The 24,176-nt window shown below is 54.1% G+C and overlaps 5 protein-coding genes across 5 annotated transcripts; 4 read left to right on the top strand and 1 right to left on the bottom strand.

Moving 5' to 3' along the window:
• Positions 1-78: 78 nt before the first annotated feature.
• J4E90_001314 (uncharacterized protein) lies at positions 79-6,213 on the top strand (the record flags this gene model as incomplete). Its single annotated transcript, XM_051430903.1, has 5 exons — positions 79-161; positions 250-2,859; positions 2,905-4,331; positions 4,379-4,982; positions 5,034-6,213. The coding sequence occupies 5 exons, from the start codon at positions 79-81 to the stop codon at positions 6,211-6,213; spliced, it is 5,904 nt and encodes a 1,967-aa protein (XP_051296390.1).
• A 3,859-nt stretch (positions 6,214-10,072) lies between these two features.
• J4E90_001313 (uncharacterized protein) lies at positions 10,073-11,923 on the top strand (the record flags this gene model as incomplete). Its single annotated transcript, XM_051430902.1, has 1 exon — positions 10,073-11,923. The coding sequence occupies one exon, from the start codon at positions 10,073-10,075 to the stop codon at positions 11,921-11,923; it is 1,851 nt and encodes a 616-aa protein (XP_051296389.1).
• Positions 11,924-13,241: 1,318 nt separating this feature from the next.
• J4E90_001312 (uncharacterized protein) lies at positions 13,242-14,093 on the top strand (the record flags this gene model as incomplete). The annotated part of the gene is made up of 1 exon (XM_051430901.1): positions 13,242-14,093. One exon carries the CDS (start codon positions 13,242-13,244, stop codon positions 14,091-14,093), a length of 852 nt encoding a protein of 283 aa, XP_051296388.1.
• Positions 14,094-17,470: 3,377 nt separating this feature from the next.
• On the top strand, positions 17,471-18,644 carry J4E90_001311 (uncharacterized protein; the record flags this gene model as incomplete). The annotated part of the gene is made up of 2 exons (XM_051430900.1): positions 17,471-17,644; positions 17,697-18,644. The coding sequence occupies 2 exons, from the start codon at positions 17,471-17,473 to the stop codon at positions 18,642-18,644; spliced, it is 1,122 nt and encodes a 373-aa protein (XP_051296387.1).
• A 498-nt stretch (positions 18,645-19,142) lies between these two features.
• J4E90_001310 (uncharacterized protein) lies at positions 19,143-22,060 on the bottom strand (the record flags this gene model as incomplete). Its single annotated transcript, XM_051430899.1, has 2 exons — positions 19,143-21,862; positions 21,916-22,060. 2 exons carry the CDS (start codon positions 22,058-22,060, stop codon positions 19,143-19,145), a joined length of 2,865 nt encoding a protein of 954 aa, XP_051296386.1.
• Between the last annotated feature and the right edge of the window lie 2,116 nt (positions 22,061-24,176).

Raw genomic sequence — 24,176 nt, 5'->3', positions numbered from 1 at the left:
TAGCATGTCGCGGATTGCCACCGCATAGCCTAACAACATTCGCTCCACCTGACTGCGCCGCCGGAGGAAAGAGACACCATGGCCGAGACGAACCCGGAGTTGCAGGCCAAGCTGCAGGAGCTGGACCACGAACTCGAGGAGGGCGACATCACACAGAAGGGGTTGGTACTCTCCTCCCGCATATATCTTCACGGTTACTGCCGCTGTCGCATTCGCATCCTCCCCCACGTGCGCTAACGAGTCGCACAGCTACGAAAAGCGCAAGACAGTGCTCCTCTCGCAGTACCTGGGGCCCGACTTCTCAGCGCAACTGCAGCATGACCTGCGCGGACAGAGCCCCGCCCAGAGCGAGGGCTCAGGCTCTCGCAGCGCATCCCTCGCCGCCCTCTCTGGGCCAAACCCACAGCAGACCCAGCAGACGCCGCACATCGAACTCCCCCGACCCGATTCGTACCATGAGAGTTCGCCGCAGGGCACCATGGGCTCGTCGATGCACTACCCCAGTTCCTCGACGAGCACCGCTGGCGGCAACTCGCAATACATGGCATACCCACCGAGCCAAGTAGGGCGCTTCCAGGAGAAGCAGCTGGGCCTGCGCACTACCTCGCTGCAGCGCAATGCCTCCCAATTGTCACAAGGGAGCGAGACATTCATACCCCGACCCCAGACGCCCGAGTACACCTACTCGCGCGAACCCACAATGATGGGCAACTACGCTTTCAACCCGGACACCCAGCAAGGCTTCGAGAATGGCTATGGGTCGCCAGGCGAGGCTAGCAGGAGGAGCACGATGCTGGACGTGAACCAGGGCTACTTCTCCGACTTCACAGGGCAGCAGATGCAGGACCAGCGCGACTCATACGGTGGACCGAACCGCTACTCGACGGGCGACGCCTTCTCCCCGACCGCTGCGATACCACCGCCCATGATGAACCCGAGCGACCTGCCTGTGGGTGCTGCAGACACGATGATGCCATTGGAACCGCGAGACCTGCCCTTCGACGTATACGACCCTCACAACCACAATATAAAGATGTCCAAATTTGACAACATCGGTGCTGTACTACGCTACCGCGCTCGTACACAGCCGAGGACTACCGCTTTCTGGGTGTTGGACGCGAAGGGCAAAGAAACGGCTTCCATCACTTGGGAGAAAGTGGCCAGTCGCGCTGAAAAGGTCGCCAAAGTGATTAGGGACAAGAGCAACCTGTATCGGGGCGACCGCGTGGCACTGGTATACAGGGATACGGAGATCATCGAGTTTGTCGTGGCTTTGATGGGATGCTTCATCGCGGGCGTTGTAGCAGTTCCCATCAATAGCGTCGACGACTATCAGAAACTCATCCTCCTCTTGACCACAACCCAAGCACATCTCGCACTGACCACGGACAACAACCTCAAAGCCTTCCACCGTGACATTAGCCAGAATCGTCTCAAGTGGCCGAGTGGCGTCGAATGGTGGAAGACGAACGAGTTTGGAAGTTACCACCCCAAGAAGCATGACGACACGCCCGCCCTGCAAGTGCCCGAGGTAGCATATATCGAGTTCTCTCGCGCGCCAACCGGCGACTTGCGTGGTGTTGTACTGAGCCACCGCACCATCATGCATCAAATGGCTTGCATCAGCGCCATGGTCAGCACCATACCCGCCAACAATCCGAATAGTCAAGATACTTTCAACGGCAACTTGAGGGATTCGTCTGGCAAGTTCGTCGCGCCAGTGCAGAACAGAGCACCTACCGAAGTCATTCTTTCTTACCTCGACCCTCGTGAAAGCGCTGGTCTCATCCTGAGTGTGCTATTTGCCGTCTATGGTGGTCACACTACCGTCTGGCTGGAAACGCCGACCATGGAGACACCTGGTCTATACGCACACCTTATCACCAAGTACAAGTCGAACATACTGATCGCCGACTATCCGGGTCTCAAGCGCGCTGCATACAACTACCAACAGGATCCCATGGCTACTCGTAATTTCAAGAAGAACACGGAACCCAACTTTGGCTCGGTGAAGATATGCTTGATTGACACGCTCACAGTTGATTGCGAATTTCACGAGATTCTCGGAGACCGTTATTTCAGACCCCTACGGAACCCCAGAGCACGAGAGCTCATCGCGCCTATGCTATGTTTGCCGGAACACGGCGGTATGATAATATCAGTACGCGATTGGTTAGGCGGCGAAGAGCGCATGGGATGCCCATTGAGCATAGTGTCAGAAGAATCTGATAACGAAGACGAGGTCGACGACAAGGCCGCGGCAGCCAACGGCTATTCTAGTCTTATCGGAGGGGGTACCACGAACAACACCAAGGAGAAGAAGAAGAAGAGCCCAACAGAATTGACCGAGATCTTGCTGGACAAGGAAGCACTGAAGTTGAATGAAGTCGTAGTTTTGGCCATAGGAGAGGAAGTGAGTAAGCGTGTGAACGAGCCCGGCACTATGAGAGTTGGCGCTTTTGGTTACCCGATACCCGATGCGACGCTGGCCGTCGTGGACCCAGAGACTAATCTTCTGTGCTCCCCTTACTCGATAGGAGAGATTTGGGTAGACTCGCCATCATTATCTGGAGGTTTCTGGCAGCTGCAAAAGCATACGGAAACCATATTCCACGCCCGGCCATATCGTTTCGTAGAGGGTAGCCCGACACCACAATTGCTCGAACTCGAATTCCTACGCACTGGATTGCTCGGATGCGTAGTGGAAGGCAAAATCTTCGTTTTGGGCCTGTACGAGGACCGTATCCGACAACGTGTCGAATGGGTAGAGCATGGCCAGCTGGAGGCCGAACACCGATATTTCTTCGTGCAGCATCTTGTCACCAGCATTATGAAGGCGGTGCCCAAGATCTACGACTGGTAAGTGTAATCGGATCCACGTGTGATCAAACTAACGCCGTGTAGTTCATCTTTCGACTCGTACGTCAATGGCGAATACTTGCCTATCATCCTTATTGAAACACAAGCCGCATCGACTGCGCCCACAAACCCAGGCGGGCCGCCGCAACAACTGGACATTCCCTTCTTGGACTCTTTATCTGAGCGATGCATGGAAGTACTGTATCAAGAGCATCACCTACGGGTCTACTGTGTGATGATCACAGCACCAAACACGCTTCCCCGAGTCATTAAGAATGGTCGACGAGAGATTGGAAACATGCTTTGCCGAAGAGAGTTTGACAATGGCTCCTTACCCTGCGTTCACGTCAAGTTTGGTGTTGAGAGGTCGGTCCAGAACATCGCGCTAGGCGACGACCCTGCTGGCGGCATGTGGTCATACGAGGCATCGATGGCACGCCAGCAGTTCCTCATGCTGCAGGACAAGCAGTACTCAGGAGTGGATCACAGAGAAGTCGTTATTGACGATAGAACGTCAACACCTCTCAACCAGTTCTCCAACATACACGACCTTATGCAGTGGCGTGTATCACGGCAGGCTGAGGAGCTCGCCTACTGCACTGTCGATGGCCGCGGCAAAGAGGGCAAAGGCGTCAACTGGAAGAAGTTCGATCAGAAGGTTGCAGGTGTCGCAATGTATCTGAAGAACAAGGTCAAGGTTCAGACCGGTGACCACCTCCTTCTGATGTACACGCATTCGGAAGACTTTGTCTATGCCGTTCATGCGTGCTTCGTTCTCGGGGCTGTGTGCATTCCCATGGCACCAATTGACCAGAACAGGCTGAACGAAGATGCCCCTGCACTACTACACATCATTGCCGATTTCAAAGTTAAGGCTATTCTCGTCAACGCCGATGTTGACCACCTCATGAAGGTCAAGCAAGTATCGCAACACATCAAGCAGTCAGCAGTCATCCTCAAGATCAGCGTACCGAACATGTACAACACCACAAAACCACCTAAGCAGTCTAGTGGTTGCCGCGATCTTAAGCTGACGATACGGCCCGCTTGGATACAATCTGGTTTCCCCGTTTTGGTATGGACGTACTGGACACCTGACCAACGACGTATAGCTGTGCAATTGGGCCACAGCCAGATCATGGCGTTGTGCAAGGTCCAGAAAGAAACTTGTCAGATGACGAGCACGAGGCCGGTTCTCGGTTGTGTGCGCAGTACCATTGGACTTGGCTTCATACACACCTGCGTCATGGGTATCTTCCTTGCAGCACCGACATATCTCGTCTCGCCTGTCGACTTTGCGCAAAATCCGAACATCCTCTTCCAGACCTTGTCGAGATACAAGATCAAAGATGCGTATGCGACCAGCCAAATGTTGGATCACGCTATTGCACGAGGCGCTGGAAAGAACATGGCTCTGCACGAGCTCAAGAACCTCATGATTGCGACTGACGGTCGGCCACGTGTCGATGTTTGTAAGTATTACGATGTTGATGAATATATGGTCACTAACATCTGTCAGACCAGCGCGTACGAGTACACTTCTCCCCAGCAAGTCTCGACCGGACAGCGATAAACACCGTCTACTCACATGTGCTGAACCCCATGGTCGCATCGCGGTCATACATGTGCATTGAACCAATAGAGCTACATCTCGATGTTGGGGCCCTCCGAAGAGGTCTCATCATGCCTGTCGACCCAGACACTGAACCCGGTGCTCTACTAGTCCAGGACTCGGGTATGGTTCCTGTTAGTACACAGATATCAATCGTGAATCCGGAGACAAATCAGCTCTGTCTTGTCGGCGAGTATGGCGAGATCTGGGTTCAGTCAGAAGCGAACGCACACAGCTTCTACGGCTCGAAAGAACGCTTGGATGCCGAGCGATTCAATGGCAGGACTGTCGACGGAGACCCTAACGTACGATATGTCCGCACTGGAGATTTGGGCTTCCTACACAACGTCACACGTCCGATAGGCCCCAATGGTGCGCCAGTCGACATGCAAGTGTTGTTCGTTCTAGGCAGCATTGGTGATACCTTTGAAGTCAATGGTCTCAACCACTTCTCGATGGACATTGAGCAGTCTGTGGAGCGCTGCCACCGGAATATTGTTCCTGGCGGATGGTACGTACCCTTCAAATATCTTCCCATTCTACACATACTGACTCTGTCCAGCGCCGTCTTCCAAGCAGGTGGCCTCGTGGTCATCGTCGTGGAGATCTTCCGTCGCAACTTCCTCGCCAGTATGGTGCCCGTCATCGTGAACGCCATCCTGAACGAACATCAACTCGTCATCGATATCGTATCTTTCGTACAAAAAGGCGACTTCCACCGATCCAGGCTCGGAGAGAAACAAAGAGGCAAGATCTTAGCTGGTTGGGTGACGAGGAAGATGCGCACAATCGCGCAATATAGTATCCGCGATCCCAACGGCTCGGATGCACAAATGATCAGTGAAGAGCCTGGTGCAGGCCGCGCCAGCATGAGCGGAAGCATGTTGGGTATGGGCCGGATGGGACCAGCGAGTATGAAAGCAAGTTCCACACGAGCACCAAGCTTGCTGGGCATGACAGCAACGATGAACAGCCTTTCGCTATCACAACAACAGCAACAGCTGTCAACAAGCCCTGGCATGACCCCACAACCAGGCCAACAATCTTCCGTCTACACACAAAGCATACCCGAAAACCCACAAGGCGGCCAGTACCAGGGTGTCGAACTCCACGACCCCAGCGACCGCACCCCAACAGACAACCGCATGTCCTTCCTCCCCAACCTCCAACTACACGACGGCGGGGCAATGGACTATTCGCCCCTCGACCGAGCCGGACCTTTCCACGAAAACGCACACCAGCACCAGCCCGGCAACTACCAAAACGCATACCATCCCCAACAGCAACAATACGAATCTAGTGGCAGCGGCCTAAGCGGCCAAGTCCCCGACGTACTCCGCCCAGGACCCTCTGACGACGCAAACAACCCCGGAACGTGGAACAACAGAGATTTCTACAGCGATAGCACGCCTTACTCTTCTTACGATAACACGTCTCAAGATCCCAATATGCTACAACAGCACAACCAACAGCAACAACAAACATGGACAATGGATTCGCAGCACAGCCAAGGCTATAACGCCGGATATGGCGCCGGCGGCGAGGAAGTCACGCGCTATGTCAGCCACGGCTCGTATGACAGCAGAGCGGGTGGGAACGGCGGTGGCGGCGGCGGCTTGCGTGTTGCGAACCGCGATTCTACGGCTAGTGAGAGCGAGGATGATAGTTGGAGGAGGGATGTTCTTGCTCAGATGAATTTCGCTGGGGGGCCGGGGCCTGCTGGGGGGAGTCATGCGCAGTAGTGGGTTGTAAACAATGAATGAACGAGCGTATGTGAGGTGTTGTGTTCATGTTAGTGTCATGTTGGGTTTTCGTGGTGTTTGATGAGGATGAATGATCAGGACAATCGCAGCATCAGTCGAGCTATAGTATAGTATAGTGAAGATGGCGCGATATGAGGGGACGAGTAGCTGTCGAAGTCGACATTGGGGATCCTTCAAGTACCCATCCACCTACACCGTACCATCCTCATCCTACTCCCATCCCGTCTCCCATCTCATCATCTCCCACGCCCCAAAGTCAAGACGGTTATTCTCCATTCAACCCAGCTCCAGCCCAGTCCATTCTTACACCAACACCTCACACTCACCGACAACCCCACCGAGGCCGTCCTGTGAAAAGTCTTGGTCCTGCAGGACTTCGTGTTTCATGTTGAGCGCACGCCAACCTGCTTCTGACGAGGGAGGTTGTGGCGTCCCTGACGCCCACGAAGGAACACATTTGCTGTCATTTCGCTAGCGGTGTTTCAGGCACATGTCAAGCTTTTCCGACATGGGCAGTGGGCGGGAAACAGGTTCGTGGTGATGGGACATGACACTGATCTCACTGACAAGTTGGCGGGTGGCTAGGAGGGTGTTAGGTTAGGTTGAATTGGATTAGGTGGCCATGTTGTTGGTGGGTTCAATGAAAGGTTGGTATTTTCATGCGTTCTGGAAGCATCGGATTGTATGTAGTGGATTTTATCGGTCCGTTTCTTGGGGGAATATACTACAATGTACTACTGTACCCGCCGCACGGGTAGCAGGATATGAGAATGACGGGTTTGATGTGTGTTCGGGTTGCGCGAAGACCCGGACTCCATCGATCGAGTTTTCCGGCTTTCCGAGTTTTCAGATTTTATTTATCGGTGTTCATGCACGTGGTGGATTGGGAGTGGGGTGGTGGTTGTGGAATACGATAGTTCGGTACGCTTGCGAGAACGGTGGTTTGGAAAAAGTAAACGTGGCAACGAGCATCGTGATCGGAGTAACGAGAAGTTTGATGTATACCTACCTGTCTATGCGATCGTGTGTTTGTTGTGGTTTGTGTAGCATGTGTAGTAAAGGGCCGTATAGCGCACGCTTGCGGGTGTCTTGGATATGCGATGAGATGAGGTGAGACGGGACCGTGCAGCGGCTCGAGGGACAATCTTCAATCTGACTTTGTGATCGGCTGCCAGGTGGTTAGATCTAGGCTCTGTAGTCTACAATTTGCTTTTGGCTTCCTTGGTAGCTGGTGCCATGACGACGTAGGACCGAATTTTGAGCACTCAGCACTGGAAAGCGAATGCGAAGTGTAGACGCAGTATGCAGCACGTCTGAGGCGCGCAGCTACTGACGCAACTAGATACTTCGGCGCTTTGAATAATGTGAAACAGCAGCAGATGGCCATCCTGAAGATGAGAATAATTTTTCCGGACTTCACCAAGCTGCGACAGCATTTCCTCTCGTGTGTTGTGGGTATAGTACGGAGTTCATGCGCAGCCGAAGGATCGGACATGTGGGCGTTACGCCGTTTGACAGGCGCTATTGTTTGACAGCCGGCGGGGCAGCGCATTGCTCACGGCAGACGGGCGCAAAGAGGTCTGTTTCGACGTTATCGCGAGGTACCGTGAGCGATGACGGAAGGAGGCGTTTGTCCCGAAGCTATCGCATGTTTGAAACACGACAGAACGGAGGGGCAACAACACGGCGGGGCTCATGCAAGCAACACCAAGTCGGAGGTACCAAATGGCAGATTATCGTAGTAGAAGCAGTGTTCTGAGAATGGTACGACCGCAGTGTAAGATCATGTAGGGTTCTTGTGACGATCATTAGGCCAATCTTTGGTTTTATTGCCTAGCAGGACTGGGCAAACTTGAGTTCGCTGTCGAGGGGCGTGTTCCCGAGGCCCGGGTAACCGATGTCTTGGTGTCTTGGTGTTTCAATCTTATCGAAAGACGGAAGGGACCCTGGTGTCAGTCTGAATCGCATCAGGCACGGGAAGGCGCGAGTCGCTCGGGGTGAGAACTGTCGCAAGTCATTTCCGACAACAGCCTGCGGGCTTAGTGATTCATGGCAGGATTGTCTGCGCAGATGACTGTGAGTGCTGTGAAATTCAATGGAATGATGCGGTGATGGGGTTAGCATTGTCAATAATTAGGAGGAAGTGAAGGCGGACCGTGAGGTCGGTCGAGTAAAGGCAGCCGCGGCATTGCACGTGTTTTCTTTGTTGTGGCGCAGTCGCGATGAGCGCATGGATTGCTGCCATCGCATGAACTTCACATGACAGCTGCTCATGAGACTCACCCGACGACCGAACCAACATGACAAGACGGAAGAACCCTCGCGTCTCAAACTCAGGGCCTCATCATACTGCTGCTCCGACACCGACTCGCGCGCAGGGTTCTTCATCCTCCTCCGGTTCGCGCTCACGCAATAGCACAGTGGAGATTTCATCAGGACAGCGCGTGGCGGCACCAAGGAACAATTTTGCCTCGGCGGCCTGACCGAAATGTCAAGATGCATGAGAGGCGTGCAAAAGCCGTTTTACCAATACCGATGGGTATGATTTTCCCCAGGTTGTTGATGAGGTTGACTCGCTTGTTGTTCTGTTTTGGGGCGGCTACTTTAGGCGCCGGAGTTCTGGAGCCGCACAAGTCTTGGGAGGGACCTTGCTTTGACTCCCGTATTGGCAGAAATAGATTGGACGGCTGATTGTGATTTATGGGAGCGGGTGTGGCGGACATGGGATGGTGGTGAAGAGATGGGATGAAGGTTTTGGAGAGTGGACGATAGGACGAATGCGTGTCTGGTGGTGTCTGGGGCGAATGGACAGGTCAGCTGATCAGCTATCAGGCGTAAACTATCAACCATCCCGTCGACAGTCGCACAGCACGGGACTCGGCATCGTTCTGGACTCAGGTCCCACCGTCAGGCACTCGGCCATTCCCGTTGGCGGTGGACAGACGGTGAGCTGAGGCTTGGTTTCATGGCGCATCCAGGCACGCCAATGTGAGTGGCCGGCTTCCTTCGTGTCGTTTCAGCGCCTAGACTGTCCGGGCGCAACGGAGCCAATCATCCGCCTGTTCCGATTCCCAACCCCTGCCAGGCCCTCACCAACCCTCCCATGTTGCGAACTTCATATCCACTGTTTCCCTCGCTCCCCCTCTGACCTCACGCTCGCCGTCCCTTGTCGTGTCGTTTCCATACCTTCGTTTCTTGTCCAACTGTTGCTCACTCGCTACGGCAACATAGGACACCCCAATACATTCGCTTCTCACGCTGTCTTCGAGCCGGTTTCTAGTCCCCTATTTCCCGTCTCCAGCCCCTAGTGAAGACAAAGTCTATTGACGTCGCTTTCAATTTCCTCGGCCCTATTCGCCTTCACCGTCGCTACTATCGCTATCGATACTGCACATCGCAATCGCCGCCTCACGCTTCTGTCGACTAATTCCACCGGACTGGACCGCGTCTCGTCTTCAACACCACCACCCCATTCACCACCTCGACGTGCAGCGCACTGTCGGTTCTCTCAATCTTTGTGCCTACACACCGGCTCCTTCACGACACATTGTGATGTATTCACGGTGACCACGACCCAACCTCGCCCCACACTGTCAACATCTGCCGCTTCGTTAAGCGCGCGTGGGATATAGGTCCATTGACAACGACGTCGCGCCATTACTCCTGCTTCAAGACCCTACCGTCACCGAAAACAGCACCTGGTAGTGCGCAACACAATTCACCGATCGCGTCGCATCACACAGCCTCGCACACCCGAGAACCTGCAGCTAGCAACCCTCGTGAGCACCGACTCGCGAGCGACCTGTACTACTCAACAACCGAACACAATACCCGAGACATGTCTCTCACAAGATATCTCCTCCGCCTCCGTGGCGCCCAACCGACCGCGCCAATGACCAAGCGCCACTTCCTCTCAGACTGGGACGCCGCTGAATTCGATGATCTCAAATACTCGTACGGTCTGGAGGGTGTCGACCAAGTCGGCAACTACATGTGGGTCGACACCTTCCTATACCTGCTAATAGGTATCTCCGGCATCCTCCTTCTCCTGCGGATATCAAACATGTGGTGGAAACACAGCCGTCATCTGAGCGCCATGGGAAACCCAAAGCAAAAGTACTGGGAAGTCAACCGGACAGGCTGGTGGCCTTGGCTCAACCGCCATGTCCTGATGGCACCCCTATGGAAGAAGAAGCACAACGCTCAGTTTCAGATCAGCAGTGCCATCGACAACGGAACGCTGCCTGGCAGATGGCACACCATCATGTTGGTCATCTACGTAGCACTGAACGTCGCCTGGTGTGTGGCCCTCCCCTACAAGGTCCTCGACCACAAGGAGACCCTCGCCGCGCTCCGTGGACGCTCAGGAACACTCGCTGCTCTCAACCTCATCCCCACCGTCCTCTTCGCCCTCCGCAACAACCCGCTCATCACCCTTCTCCAAGTCTCGTACGATGACTTCAACCTGTTCCATCGCTGGGCTGCGCGAATCACCATTGCGGAGGCCATCGTTCACACTGCTGCCTGGTTGTACAACACCAAGCTCGCAGCAGGATGGCCTGCCGTTACAGCTGCTCTCCACACTGAGGGCTCATACGGCTGGGGTATGGTCGGAACCGTTGCCTTTACCTTCCTTGGTATCCAGGCATGGTCGCCATTCCGCCACGCTTTCTACGAGACCTTTCTCAACATCCACCGTGTCTGCGTCATCGCTGCGCTTCTCGGTCTCTACAAGCATCTGGAGCTGCACAGTCTCCCGCAAGTTCCCTGGATGCACCTGGTCTTCTTCTTCTGGGCTGCCGAGTGGGCCTGCCGATGGGCCTCAATCCTCTACTACGGCATCGGCCTCAGGCAAAGATCATCAATTACCGTCGAGGCCATGCCCGGAGAGGCCGTTCGCCTGACCATCAACATGGTCCGCGAATGGACTCCTCGCCCAGGATGCCACGTGCACATGTGGATGCCAGCGCTCTCCCTCTGGTCTTCGCATCCCTTCTCTGTCGCGTGGGCTGCAACACTCACCCCAGACTCCAAGGAGATGACACTGCCCATGCTCGAAGGCGATGTCCTTGCGATGCATGGCCGTCCCCAAAAGTCAAAGCAAATCAGCTTGGTCTGCCGTGCGCGTACTGGACTTACCCGTCACATGTACGAGAAGGCCTGCAAGAGCCCCAACGAGCAATTCACCACCTTCGGCTTCATCGAGGGTCCATATGGCGGCCACCACAGCCTCGACTCCTACGGAACCGCAGTTCTCTTTGCTGGCGGTGTAGGTATCACTCACCAAGTCATGTACCTGAAGCACCTCGTCAATGGCTACAACAACGGAACCACCGCAACACAAAGAATAGTCCTTATCTGGACAGTCCCCACATCCGACTGCCTGGAGTGGGTACGGCCCTGGATGGACGAGGTCCTCCGCATGAAGGGTCGCAAGCAATGTCTCCGCATCAAGCTTTTCATCTCAAGACCCAAGGGTCGCGTTGAGAGCAGCAGTGAGACAGTCAAGATGTACAGTGGTCGTCCGCAACACGCGGCCTTGATCGAAGAAGAAGTCAAGAACCGTGTCGGTGCTATGGCTGTCACAGTGTGCGCGTCGGGCGGTATGGCGGATGGCGTAAGACATGCGGTTCGACCGTTCCTTACGCAAGGTAGCGTTGATTTCATTGAGGAGGCCTTCACATACTAAGAGGCCTTTGTCAATGTACGATACTGTTGGCAACGTTACGCTTAACAAATTCCTTGTTCATCGCCTACTATCGCACCGCATCGTGCACGACGCTTATGCTCGACCACCTTGGGCAAACCACACCCGGGTTCATTGTACATCATCTCTCTCGTCTACTACCCAGTCGAGAACTCACATAACTATACCAAAACATTACCTTTCTTATTATCCGCATTGTTCACTTCTTTGTAAATACCTCCTACTTAATGCTTTACTTCTTGTCCAATATGTCACCGTCTCATACTTGTCATGTCTCTCCTTGAATCTCTGATCGGCGTTTTATGAGCGATGCATTTGTTAGCGTATCTGGGTCTTTGTAGATATTCAGCGTAGCTTTGTGTATAACAGTAGCATATCCTCTACCAAAAGTTCGTCTATTCTCCTTATTTTCTTCATCTGCTCGCGCACTGCAACTACTGGTCTTCTTGGTGTTTACTGATCGGGAACAAGGGTAGATCTCTAAGCCTCAGGTGTTGATCAGGGTACTGATCCAGACCTTCACTCATCACCTCTAAGCCCACTCAAGTCGTCACTCCCCCCACTTCCTTTGTTCGGACGTCCACGTAATCGCGGTCCTACGCTCTCGATGTGTGGCTTAGTCGGCCAGGGGGCACACCGCCGACCTATCCGTGCACGCCAATGATTGGCCGACACCACGTGAAGTGGACCCTCGGCCAACTCAATAGACAATGCATCCCCACATTGGCGCCGAAAAGTGGCGGTGACGACAGTGTGGCTGATTCACTGCAGTCGCGACTTGCATCTTATTGTGTCATGGGTGTGTATAAATAAGAAGGTGCTACTTCGGCGGGGATCGTGCTTGTCCAAGTGTGACGTTGTCGAGAACCTTACCTTCAACTTTAAATAACCCTCCCGCTCCCGCTGAATTTCGATCTCCAAGTCAAATCGCGATACACTCAACCTTACCTATTGTAACCTAGTTATCAGAATCTAAGTTTATTCCTTCGTACACAACATCATGTCTGGATACGACGGCTCCGGCTACAACCAAGGCGGATACGGACAACAAGGCGGGTACCAACAACAGGATGGATATGGACAACAGGGCGGCTACGGACAAGACAATTACAATGGCGGCGGTGGACACCAGCAGCCTCATCACCACCAACAACAGCCCCATGGTGCTGCCAGCGCATATTACGGTGGTCAAGGAGGCCCTCAAGCCTACGGTCAACAAGGAGGTTACGACGCAGCGCCTCCTCAATACCAACAACTCCCTTCTGCCGCAGCCCATTCATCCAACTCCGGTCGCAACTCGATGAACCAAGGTCATCAGAACCAATACGGCGGCGAGGGCGACCCAGAAGGTGACCGTGGTGTCATGGGCGGTCTCGCGGGTGCAGCAGCCGGAGGCTACGGTGGCCACGCCCTCGGTGGAAAAGCCGGCCACGGCGTAGCCGGCACGGTAATCGGCGCCCTCGCAGGAGCATTCGCAGGCCACAAAGGCCAAGACGCCGTAGAAGACAAATGGGACGAGCGCAAAGAGAAGAAGAAGCAAGAAGAAGAGGAAGAAAAGCGCAAGAAATACGGCCAGCAACACCAAGGCCCCCCTCCCATCCAACACCACCAAGACACCAACAACCAGCGCTCCCAAGGCGACTTCGGCGGCAACTTCAGCGCCTCCTCGCGCGACATTCGTCTCGATGCCCATGGCGACTACACACTGCACGCCCAGTGCCGCCGCGCAGACGGCTCCTACCAATCCTCCTCCATATCCCTGAACCGCATCCTCGAAAACGACGGCGGTAGTTTCCGCTGGTCGGGCTCCAACTCCAGCGGCGGCGGCGGCGAAAACACGTACACTGTCCAACAAGGCGATACCCTCCGCGCCATTGCATCACGCTTCTCGCACTGCTCCTACGAAGATCTTGCTCGCCACAACAATATTACCAACCCGGATCAGATCTGGCCTGGCCAGAATCTTAAGGTCCCGGGTGGGAATAGCAGTCGTGGGGGTGGTGGGTTTGGGAATTCGGCGAGGGGAATGAGGTTGGCGGATGGGGGGCAGAGGTTGGAGGGCGAGTTGGAGTATCAGGGGCATTGGAGGATGAGGGAGATTAATCTTGATGAGAGGATTAGTAATAGGGATGGTGCGCTGGTTTTTGTTTAGGGAGATAGATGATGGGAGGGGAGGATGGGAGAGAGTGAGAAGGGTATTGGTGTGCTATTCTCACGGATGAACCTTTAGAGTTTCAAACTATCCATTTTTACCTGTCCACACAATTCGCATATCGCTTCAAGAAGTCATGCAGTTCGACCAAAGAGTCTGTCGGAGCGAGCGCCATGTAGCGACTCTGTACATCGCCGGTATGTGCCAGTTCAAGAACTTTACATGTGACCCACCATATCTCTAGTCCATGCTTGACAAAGCCTATTAGTCTTTGTTCCTCTGCTTCACGTTCCGCGTGTAGAGCATCCCACAGCTCTTTCCAGCGCTTCGTCGCACGGAGTAGAGTAGCGTGTACCATCGGAGTCAAAAGAGCGGCTCGAGATATGAATACGATGGAATGTAACGCTGCAGAGATATATCAGCTTGAGGCCACAAAGGCTGAGATGCAGATGGGTAAACCTACCGAATATGCAAATCATGAGAAGTCGATGTTCAAGGACATCGATAAGGGGACTCTTCTGCTCATCAGACCAGTCCTCGCTCATCAACGCAGAAACCAGTTGCTTGATGCTAGGTTTCGGTCTCGCCAGGCGTTTCGACTGTGCACGTAAACGAGCGTAATCTTCCTCTGTAGCCGCATCATAAAGCACATCATTGCACGGAAGCGTCTGCGAGACCTCTGCAATAGCAATCTTGGGAACCGAGCTGAAGAAAAAGGTAGCCATGCAATCCATAGCAAAGATGAAGTTCACAGCTCTCACTCTAGATTCCTCGGCTATGAACGCATTCCACTCCGGTACCTGGTTTTGACATCTCACCGTGACTGTGGGTTCCAGCAACTTGAGCGATCGCATCGCAGCGATGATTTCAGGGTGTCGAGAGATTCCGACTCGGCTACGTGTTGCTTCGTTGTTGAAACTACTCTGGAGAGCTACTATGAGTGATGCGGCTTGGACTGCTTCCAGAGCGCGGGGATCGTGTCTGGGGTTGGGTGTCGCGACTACATTGCGTAGATGCACGAAGATGAAGTCTTCGCTTAGATCGAAGAAGGAGCGGGATGACAAGGCGCCGTCTGTGGGTGTGCAATGTACTGATCCAGCAAAGGCGACAGCGAGTAACAAGGGGAGCGGAACTTTGTGCATATCGAATGTCGGCCAGTGGATGAGTGGCTGTTGGGGGTGAAAGACGCTGAAATAAGCCGAGATACACTCTTCGAAGTTTTCTGCTGTGAAGACTGCTTTTGCGGCAACTACGGGGAAAGCGCCTTCGGGGTTGAAGTGGGCCGTTCGACATGTTTGGCTGTATATGAAGAGCTGAGAACATAGCTCGTCGATCCTAGGCTGGAGAAGCGCGGTCGTCTGGGGTCGTCCCGGTGCTGGTGGTATTGAAGCACAGATGTCTACGTCGACATTCATGAAGAAGTCTGAGAAGATGCCGAAGAGTGTCATGTCCCTGTCGAGAAGCTGATGGTCTGCGTCGTGGGTTTCTTGATGCTTGGACGACTGTACAGTCAATGGATCGTTAATGAAAGCATTGAGTATCGACTCGCGGCGAGGGTCTGTGTAACTATATAGGAATGTGATGGGATAGCGAGGAAGACTCTGGGCGTTTTCCTCTACAGCCGTGGTGTCGCGGCTCAAATGACTGGTACTGGTATCATGAGCATCTTCGCGTAACAGGTGTGCGTGGTTTCCGATCGTTCTGAGCCGGCTTCGTCGTCCTGGCTTGGCAGAGGCTATCTCATCGTGTTCGCCTCGTTTTCGGCATGACTTTGAGTGTCTCCTAAGGACATCGCTAAGCAATGTCAATGTCAAGGTGTCACGAGCTTACCCGACACAGGCGAAAACCTACTGACGGACGAACGTGCGATTACAGAAGCTGCAGGTGTTTAGACGATCGCGGGTATCTGATTGGCGTCAAATAAGCTCCGGATAACACTCGGATGGTCAACTTACGAGCCGACTCGTGTCGTCGCAAGTGACTGTTGCTCGAGAAGAATTTGCCGCACGTGCTACATTTATGGGATGTGATACCCAGGTCCGTCTCGATAGCGTCTGGCATTGACTTGTCCGTGATTGGTGACGCGGCGGCCCATGATGTGGGCTTTCCAGGGCTGAATGTGGGTTTTCAGAATGTGGGCTTTCCGCTGATGTGGGCTTTAACTGCGGCGGCCTTACCGCAAAGGGCCGACCACGTGACACAGCGTCGATGCTCTCCCTATACCGTCGTGTATCAACACTCCTGTTGCAAGAATGAGTTTGTTTCTGTCAGATACTGCCTATCGTCATGTCGAGTATACGAGCGTTCGTAAGCCGAAGAAGCTACTGCGCATTCGGTAATATCTCACTCCTTCCATCTCGAATGAACCAAACTGACAGTGCCCAGCATTTACGTTAAGACCTCACCCCATACATCTTCGACTTAGCCATACAGCATGTCATAGCATGTCTACCAGCTCCCCCAGTCACAAGACCATAGAACGAGACGATCAGCGCAGCGACACACTCCTCCCATCAGCCATCGTCAAACCCAGGGGTGTTGTCGAACACGTCCTGTAAGCCACACTCTCCCAGACATATCCAAACACTTCCTGACAGACTCCAGAACGACCACAGATCAAATACTCAACTGGGTCCGACAAAGCTCCATCCACCCACTGAGCTTCGGCCTCGCCTGCTGCGCCCTAGAAATGATGCATTGCTCCATGCCTCGCTACGACCAAGACCGACTAGGCATCATCTTTCGCGCATCCCCTCGCCAAGCAGATGTAATGATCGTCGCAGGCACAGTCACGAACAAAATGGCTCCTGCTGTTCGGCAGTGCTATGATCAGATGCCTGAGCCGAGGTGGGTGATTAGTATGGGAAGTTGTGCGAATGGTGGCGGGTACTATCATTATAGTTATAGTGTGGTGAGGGGCGTTGATAGAATTGTTCCTGTGGATGTTTATGTGCCGGGGTGTCCTCCGACGGCTGAGGCGTTGTTGTATGGTGTGTTTCAGTTGCAGAAAAAGATTAGACATACGAAGACGACGAGGATGTGGTATCGGAAATAGTTGAGCGTTCGGTAATCGAATACAGAGATTCTCAGAGGAGAATTTGCCCTCCCACCTCTTTCTCTCACTTCGGTGCGCGGCACACCCCGTCGCTCCTGCCTGGTCGTACCTTCCTTCCCTAAGCGTCTTCACCCCGTGCAGTTCTTCACCACTCACGAAGCGATTGCGAAGCTTTCGCAAGCGCTATTACGTCTATCGTTTCTTCCTCATTCTATCGCGTCGCATTCATTGTACAGCAATTGTAGCTTCCCGACAACGCGCACAAAGCCGACGCCCGACGCGCCAAAGAGCACCACCATAAGTGAGAGCCAAATCTACAAAGATGCCCAACTACAAGCCTGTAGAGCCCGAGACGGCGGACTGTTACTTCGACTTAGGTGTGGATCCATACGCCCCAGCAACAGACGTCAAGGCAGCATACTACAGATTAGCGCTGCAGCATCATCCCGACAAGAAAGCACCAGGTCAGACTGTAGATGCTATCGAGTTCAGACGCGTAAGATCACTCACCCGCGAAGCCCAGCGATGAGGAGACTAATGAGAAATAGGTGAACGAAGCGTTTGAGATACTCAGATACCCTAGTTCACGAGACGAATACGATGCGCTATACGAAGGCATACAGGAGGAATGGGAAGAGTACCGTTGCGCTTATGCCAAACACAAGCTACAGGAAGAGATCGAACGTCTAGATGCTGAGAAAGAAGAAGCGCGTGTACAAAGGGAGCAAAGGCGCCAGGAAGAGGAGAGACGACGCAAAGCAGAGGAAGAGGCTCGGGCTGAAGCTGAGCGAATCGCAAGAGAAAGGAAGGTGAGGCTCGCGGAAGAGCGATCGCGCCAAGCAGCAGAGCGTGCCGAGAAGGAGCGAGCTAGGGCAGCTGAGGAGTGGTTGCGGAAATGGGAAGAAGAAGAGGAGACTAGGCAAAAACAGCGTCGTGAACAGCGCCAAAAGGAAGCAGAAGCGCGTGAAGCGATAGTCAGAGAGCAGCATCGTCTAGAGCAAGAGCGAAAGGCGCAGGAGTATCTCGCCGCACTGGAGGCACAACAAAAGCTCACAGAGCAGAAGGTACGCCAGGCGGAAGAGCTGATGGTTCGAACATACATGGAGCCTCACTTCGCCAACACTGCCGATGCGGAAGTTCAGCGTGTCCAACGCCGCGTCCGCCTGGCCCACATGTGGGCGCGAAAGCTTCATGTAGACGCAAAGGCAGCTGATGATGCAGCGCCTGATGCCAAATTCGAGTTGGTGGATTTAGGCTGGCACCGGATCGATGGCACTGCCACCTGCGACTTTTGCGTCAAGGACGTACGCTTGTACTTCTTTGCTTGTCCCTTAGGGGGCGCGGCAGCGTGTGGAGATTGTGTATACAAGTTTGCACACGGGTATGAGACGGCGAACGGGGAGGTTATCGGAAAGCGCAACGGAGAGGAGAAGAAGGCCGGCAAAGTCGGTGGAAAGAAGGGAAAGAGTAAGGGCAAAGGCAAAGGGAAGAATTGACAGGATGTAAGACGCAGGTGGTTACCAAGGGTGTACAGCATGAGTATGCTAAACTTGTCAGTGAGAAGTAAGGATGCAAGATGCAAGATACAAACGGGGCTTCACAGTATGAGCATACCAAGACTATCTGTGGAAATCACGTCAGACAGAGGCCGCCAAGGTCATAATAATGTATGGAATGTTTGATACAAGTCTTACAGATGAATAACAACGACAAGTCCAAAAGACCCACCCAATTATGCCAATCCGTTGTCCCCAAATGCACCCCAAACATGCCGACCGTGATTATCGTAATGTAACAAGATAAGTAACCATCCCAACACCGGGGGTATCTTTTGAAGAATAAACACCAACACTTTTCCCGCGCCCAAAACACCTTTTTGTCCCACAGCTTGTCGACCCAAATGTCTGTGATGATGATGATGCAGCCTAAGACGGAAAGGAGACAGGATAATAATAACAAGCTCAAAGAGAGGAGGGAGGAGATGGGTAAGGGGACTACCCGGTCCATCCCATATCCCCGCCTTGCTGTCCACCCTGTTGTCCCATTCTTTGGGCTTGTTGCTGAGCTTGACGCATCATCATCATCTGGGTCATCTGCTGTTGGTTCATGGGCTGCATTCCTTGCATACCCTGCATGCCACCGTTTATCTGTCCACCCTGCATGCCGCCCATGCCTCCATTCATCTGGTTCATTTGCGCCATGTTCATACCCTGACCCATGTTGCCCATGTTACCCATGTTCATGCCCTGCATGCCGCCACCTTGCATGCTGTTCATGGTATTCATGTTGCCCATCATGCCCTGAGGCAGTTGGCCACCGCTTGCCATGGCTTGTTGTCGCATTTGTAGGAGTCGAGAATTGTTTGCGGCGTTTGCGCGTTGTTGTTGGAGCATCTGCTGGTACTGTTGCATCTGCATGGGGTTGGGCGTGTTGCCGTTTTGCATGCCGTTCATTTGGCCGCCGTTCATCTGGCCGCCCATGTTGTTCTGCATGTGTGCCATCTGCATCTGTTGTTCACGCTGCTCTCGCTGCTTGATTTGCATTTCCATCTGATGGATTTGTTGCATGACCTGGGGAGGAATGTTCTGGCCGTAATTCTGCATGACCGTCTGCTTGTGCTGCTGATAGCGCGCGCGCATCTGCTGGAGATTCAGGTTAGCAAAAGTCATGTTGCCTTGGTTATTGGGCATGCCATTCTGCTGCATGCCGGCTCCAGGTGACATATTTTGCATAGCCATCTGCTGTTGGCTTTGCTGCTGATTTTGGGTTAACTGGCGGAAATAGTGCTGCGCGAGCTGGTTGCGGTATGTCTGCGGATTCTGGCCTTGCGGAACTCCTTGAGTCTGGATTTGCTGCGTAGCCTTTGAGAATGCCAGCTGCTGAAACTGTTGCTGCTGGTTACCGGGCGATCCTGTTTGCTGCATTTGCTGCATGCGAAGTTGCTGCTGCAGACGCTGTTGTTGGAACTGCTGAGCCTGTTCAGGCGTCATGTTCTGACCTGGCTGAGGTGTCTGCATCATCATTGGCGTTTGCCCTTGCATGGCCATGGATGGGCTGCCCTGGCCCATGCGACTCGGGGTCGGCGTCATGTTGCGATTCGGCATCGAGGCATTCATTACAGGCGTTCCTTGTACGATGTGCGGTGTGCCTGTGCGACTCAAATTCTGCTGCTGACTGACGGAGCGCATCATGTTCTGGTGATTAGAGACGGCAGATGGCGGGCGAGCAGGGCTGTTGATGGCCTGGTTCGAAGCGGTAGGTACCATTGGGGTGCCACCGAGCTGATGCGCAGCCTGCCCACCAAGCGATGGCGATGCTGCAGCGGCCGCCATCGGCGTTTGCTGGCGTATGGTGGGCGAGAACTGAGATTGCGTAGCCGACTGAGGTGTCTGAGTAGCCTGTATGGCTACCGCGTTCGACATCTGGTGCTGTGCTGCGGCAGCGGCTCGCAAGGCTTCATTCTGTTGCTGATTCTGTTGCAATTGTGCTTGATGCGCTTGCTGGCGAAGAGCCTGTTGCTGTTGACGCTCCGCAAGTTCGGCCTGCTGTCTGCTCTCGATCTCTCTCTTCCTCTGAATTTCAGCCTCCATCTGCGCTTGGCGTTTGGCTTGAGCGATTCGAGCGTCTTCTTCCTTCTTCCTCCGGTCGGCTTCCTCGTGGTTGGCACGGATGTTAGCAATAGTCTTGAAGCGGGCAAATGTCTGGGAGTTGGCGGCGGCGCGCACAGCGTTGTCGTCGTTGCCGGCAGCTGTAGCTGTCATATTGCTCTGGTACTCGTCGCCCGCCAACATAAAGCGCTGTAGACCCTGAGCCTCTGCCTCGTCTGCAGCCAGCTCGGCGGTGGTCCTCTTGCGAGTCTTGCGTGGAGGCGCGGGATTCTTGTTGTTCGGGTGTGTGATGGCATTCATAAGTGCGAGCGATTCACCGAAGCTCTTGGTGGGCTCCAAATAGAGGGGTGGGCAGGTGGCCCTCAGGAACTCGGCCTCGAACTCGTGTACGTTGCTATCATCGAGGACCATTTTTTGTCGTTTCGGGCTTGGGCCGTTCGCAAAGGTGGGCGTGGAGGGTACTGCCGTCATGGGAGTCGGCGGCATGCCTCCAGCTCTGCCCTGGGCTTGCATTCTCTTGAGGGTAGCCATGTCTGGGACGGGCGTGGTGGCCAGTAGCTGCATGTCGGCCAATCGCGACTGCTGCGTTGGGAACAGTACCACTGTTACGACTTTAGCGATGCCTGGCTGCTTGTTCAGAGCCCCGTTTTGACCCGGAGCGGGCATGTTCTCCTTGTCTTCTTTGGTCTCTCCGTCTTTGCTCTGCGCGTTGGCCTGGGTGGTCTTGGCATCGGCCTGCTTGGTTGGAAAGGGCGCGAATGGAGAGGGTGTGATGAAGTTGTTGTAGTTATGAATAGAGAAGGCGCTCGTGCCGGCCTCGCCAGCGCTGTTGGTGTCATCCTTGGGCTTGACGCCGGCCGAGCGGTAGTCGTGAACCTCAACGATGAGGCAGTCGTCGTACCAGGGGGTGTTGAACTCGTAGAGCTCCTCGACCATGTTGTGAGGCACCTCTTTGTCCCGGATGGCCTGCAGCAGCTCGCGCATAGGCGACTGGTAGGACAGCGTCTCCTGGGAGTCGTTCAAGCGGAAGTGCTTGGGGTGCAGGTATACACGGAGGGACGGCGGCTTGCCCTTGTGCCTGGCCAGAATATCTTGCTGCGTGTAAACTGCGAAGCACATTAGCGCGTGTGCCGAAAGCGGTAGCGAAGTGTGAATATACCATATTTCCTGGCCTCGTCGTGCTTCGCGCCCTCGTCCTCCATGTTGGACTGGCGCGTGGCAGTGCGCGCAACTCCCGGGCGCTGAGACTCGCGACGCAGGCGAGGAGGTTGCGCTGGGCGGGCAACTGCGACTGGGCCGGACATGATGGTGGTGACGGCGCTGCAGTTCGTCGACTCGCGGTGGGGCGGCGGTGGGACGGGCTTTCGGCCTGGGGAACCACGACCGGCAGCGGCGCGGCGTGCAGACGGCGGAGAGAGGGCAGGCGCAAAGATGCGCGCGATGCCCGCGGTGCTTCTGGCAGTGCGCGAGGGAGTGCGAGGGAGCGCGAGGGAGGGGCGACTCGAGCGAGGCTGGGCGTCCTATTGGAGATGTCTCGACGCGTGAGGATGGCCGACGTGATGTTTGCTGATCCGAGCTGATGCGCAGCTGCCTCCCCGTATGTCTAACCCTGTTTCATCATCATCCACGTGACTACCACCTCACCATGACCTCCACGGCTTCGCTCGACGTCATCCACCTAAAGCTCCCGTCGATGCTAGGGCATCTGAGAAAGCGCTTCTTGCGAGATCCGATCGAGTTCAGTCGCCAAACTACATGCCACTTCTTGGCATGATGACTCTGCCAGCAGGGCTGTGCCGCACTCCGGCATTGCATCTGCACGCCATACCTAGGGCACTGCAACATCCACAGCTTGGAGCTGATCCTGACACTCCTCTCACATCGAGCCACCATCTTCCTTGTCACTCACAAAGTTCTGTGTAGTCCAGTCGACTCGACCCTGCAGCCAACACCAAAGTAGCCCTCCTTCGTCATGACGAGCCTCGAAACCCTGCCGTTGGAAATCCATGAGCAAATCTTCGCATACCTCGTACCTCGCCAGCGTCATAAAAATCTCGCTTGTCTCGACCCTGACTACTGGAACGAAAAAGAGAGGCCCGACATCTACAACATTCGGTTGACCTGTCGACGTCTACGTACGGCGGCATGGCAGACCTTCGTTTGGATCCTGGAAGATCTCCCAACAAAGTGCCAAGAAGTGACATTGCGGAATCTAGCTGCCCTTCTCGAGTCACCTGAAATCTCGAGCAGGCTCACACATCTGACCCTTTCACCTTACCATCTCTTCACGGGAGATTGCTACTCGTATTCCTTGAGTGTTATCGTCGATTCTCAGAGAGACGAATTTCATGCTCGTTGTGCATGGCTTCGAGATACTCTCTCGGAAACACTGGTCGCAATCATTCGCCTGGCCCCAAAGATCCGCCATCTGGTCTGTGTCATCGCAAGCCTCAGCCTTACATTTAATGATGAAGGCGAGGATGCGTGGGTCGGCACGGTTTACAGCGAGGTTGTTGACCCTATGCACGTAAGTCCTAATTCTCAAACGTCCAATGATCTTTTTTGAATACTTGCCTGCATTCTACCTCCGTCATCTGCTTGGGGTCCTTTACATGTGTTGATGAGCTATACAGATCATTCAAACCGTCCTTAGAGATACACACTTGGCAGAAAGACTCGAATCTATGTATCTCCTCTCCAGTGAACACCAATATAGTTTCACACACACTGGCGACATCCCTGAAAGCCTCACTCCTTTGATCTACGACAACCTTCGTCATCTAACACTTGCACTGAGGACCCGGAAAGTTTCCGACTTCCGCATTCGGGCGTCGCATTTGACAAGCCTGTGCATTGTGCTCGGCGGACTGTGCAAAGAGGGTCTGACTACATTATTTACTCAAGGAGTCTGCTTCCCCGAACTATGCCCTATCCTGCGCAGCTATACCATTCGTGGAGATAAGGTCCGAGATGATCAAGAGTTTGCCAAGCAGGTGCGCGAGGTCCCGACTCGACTTCTATTACAATTCATTGCGCCAATCTTCGAGCGCGACTCGACACTACCGTTAGTCTCGCTAGAACACATCATAGCCGAAGAGGAAGAAGATGCAGAGTTCACTCGTATCCCTGACTTCCAGGGCAGCGGCCGGATCGGGTTATTAGTTTTCAGGAACTTCTACCATTTCATACCTCAATCGCGGCAGAAGGCAGGAACCTCAATAAGCTACAATAAGAAAACAGTCGATCAGCACTGGAAACCCTACAAGGCGCTGCTTGCCAAGTGTGACAGCTCCCGTATTGAACACTTACCTCCTGGATGTGAATGATTACTCAGGCGTTGATGTGCAATGGTCGCATTACCCGGCAAGGCTCAATCATACGGGGGATAGAATAACAAAGGCAAAACTTTTTCGGCCGCCC

This window comes from Alternaria incomplexa (genome assembly GCF_024043165.1).
Source record: "Alternaria incomplexa strain BMP 0042 chromosome Unknown scaffold_1, whole genome shotgun sequence".
NCBI lineage: Eukaryota > Fungi > Ascomycota > Dothideomycetes > Pleosporales > Pleosporaceae > Alternaria > Alternaria incomplexa.
Note: the sequence above shows the minus strand (reverse complement) of the source record. Positions and strands in the feature narration are given on the sequence as shown.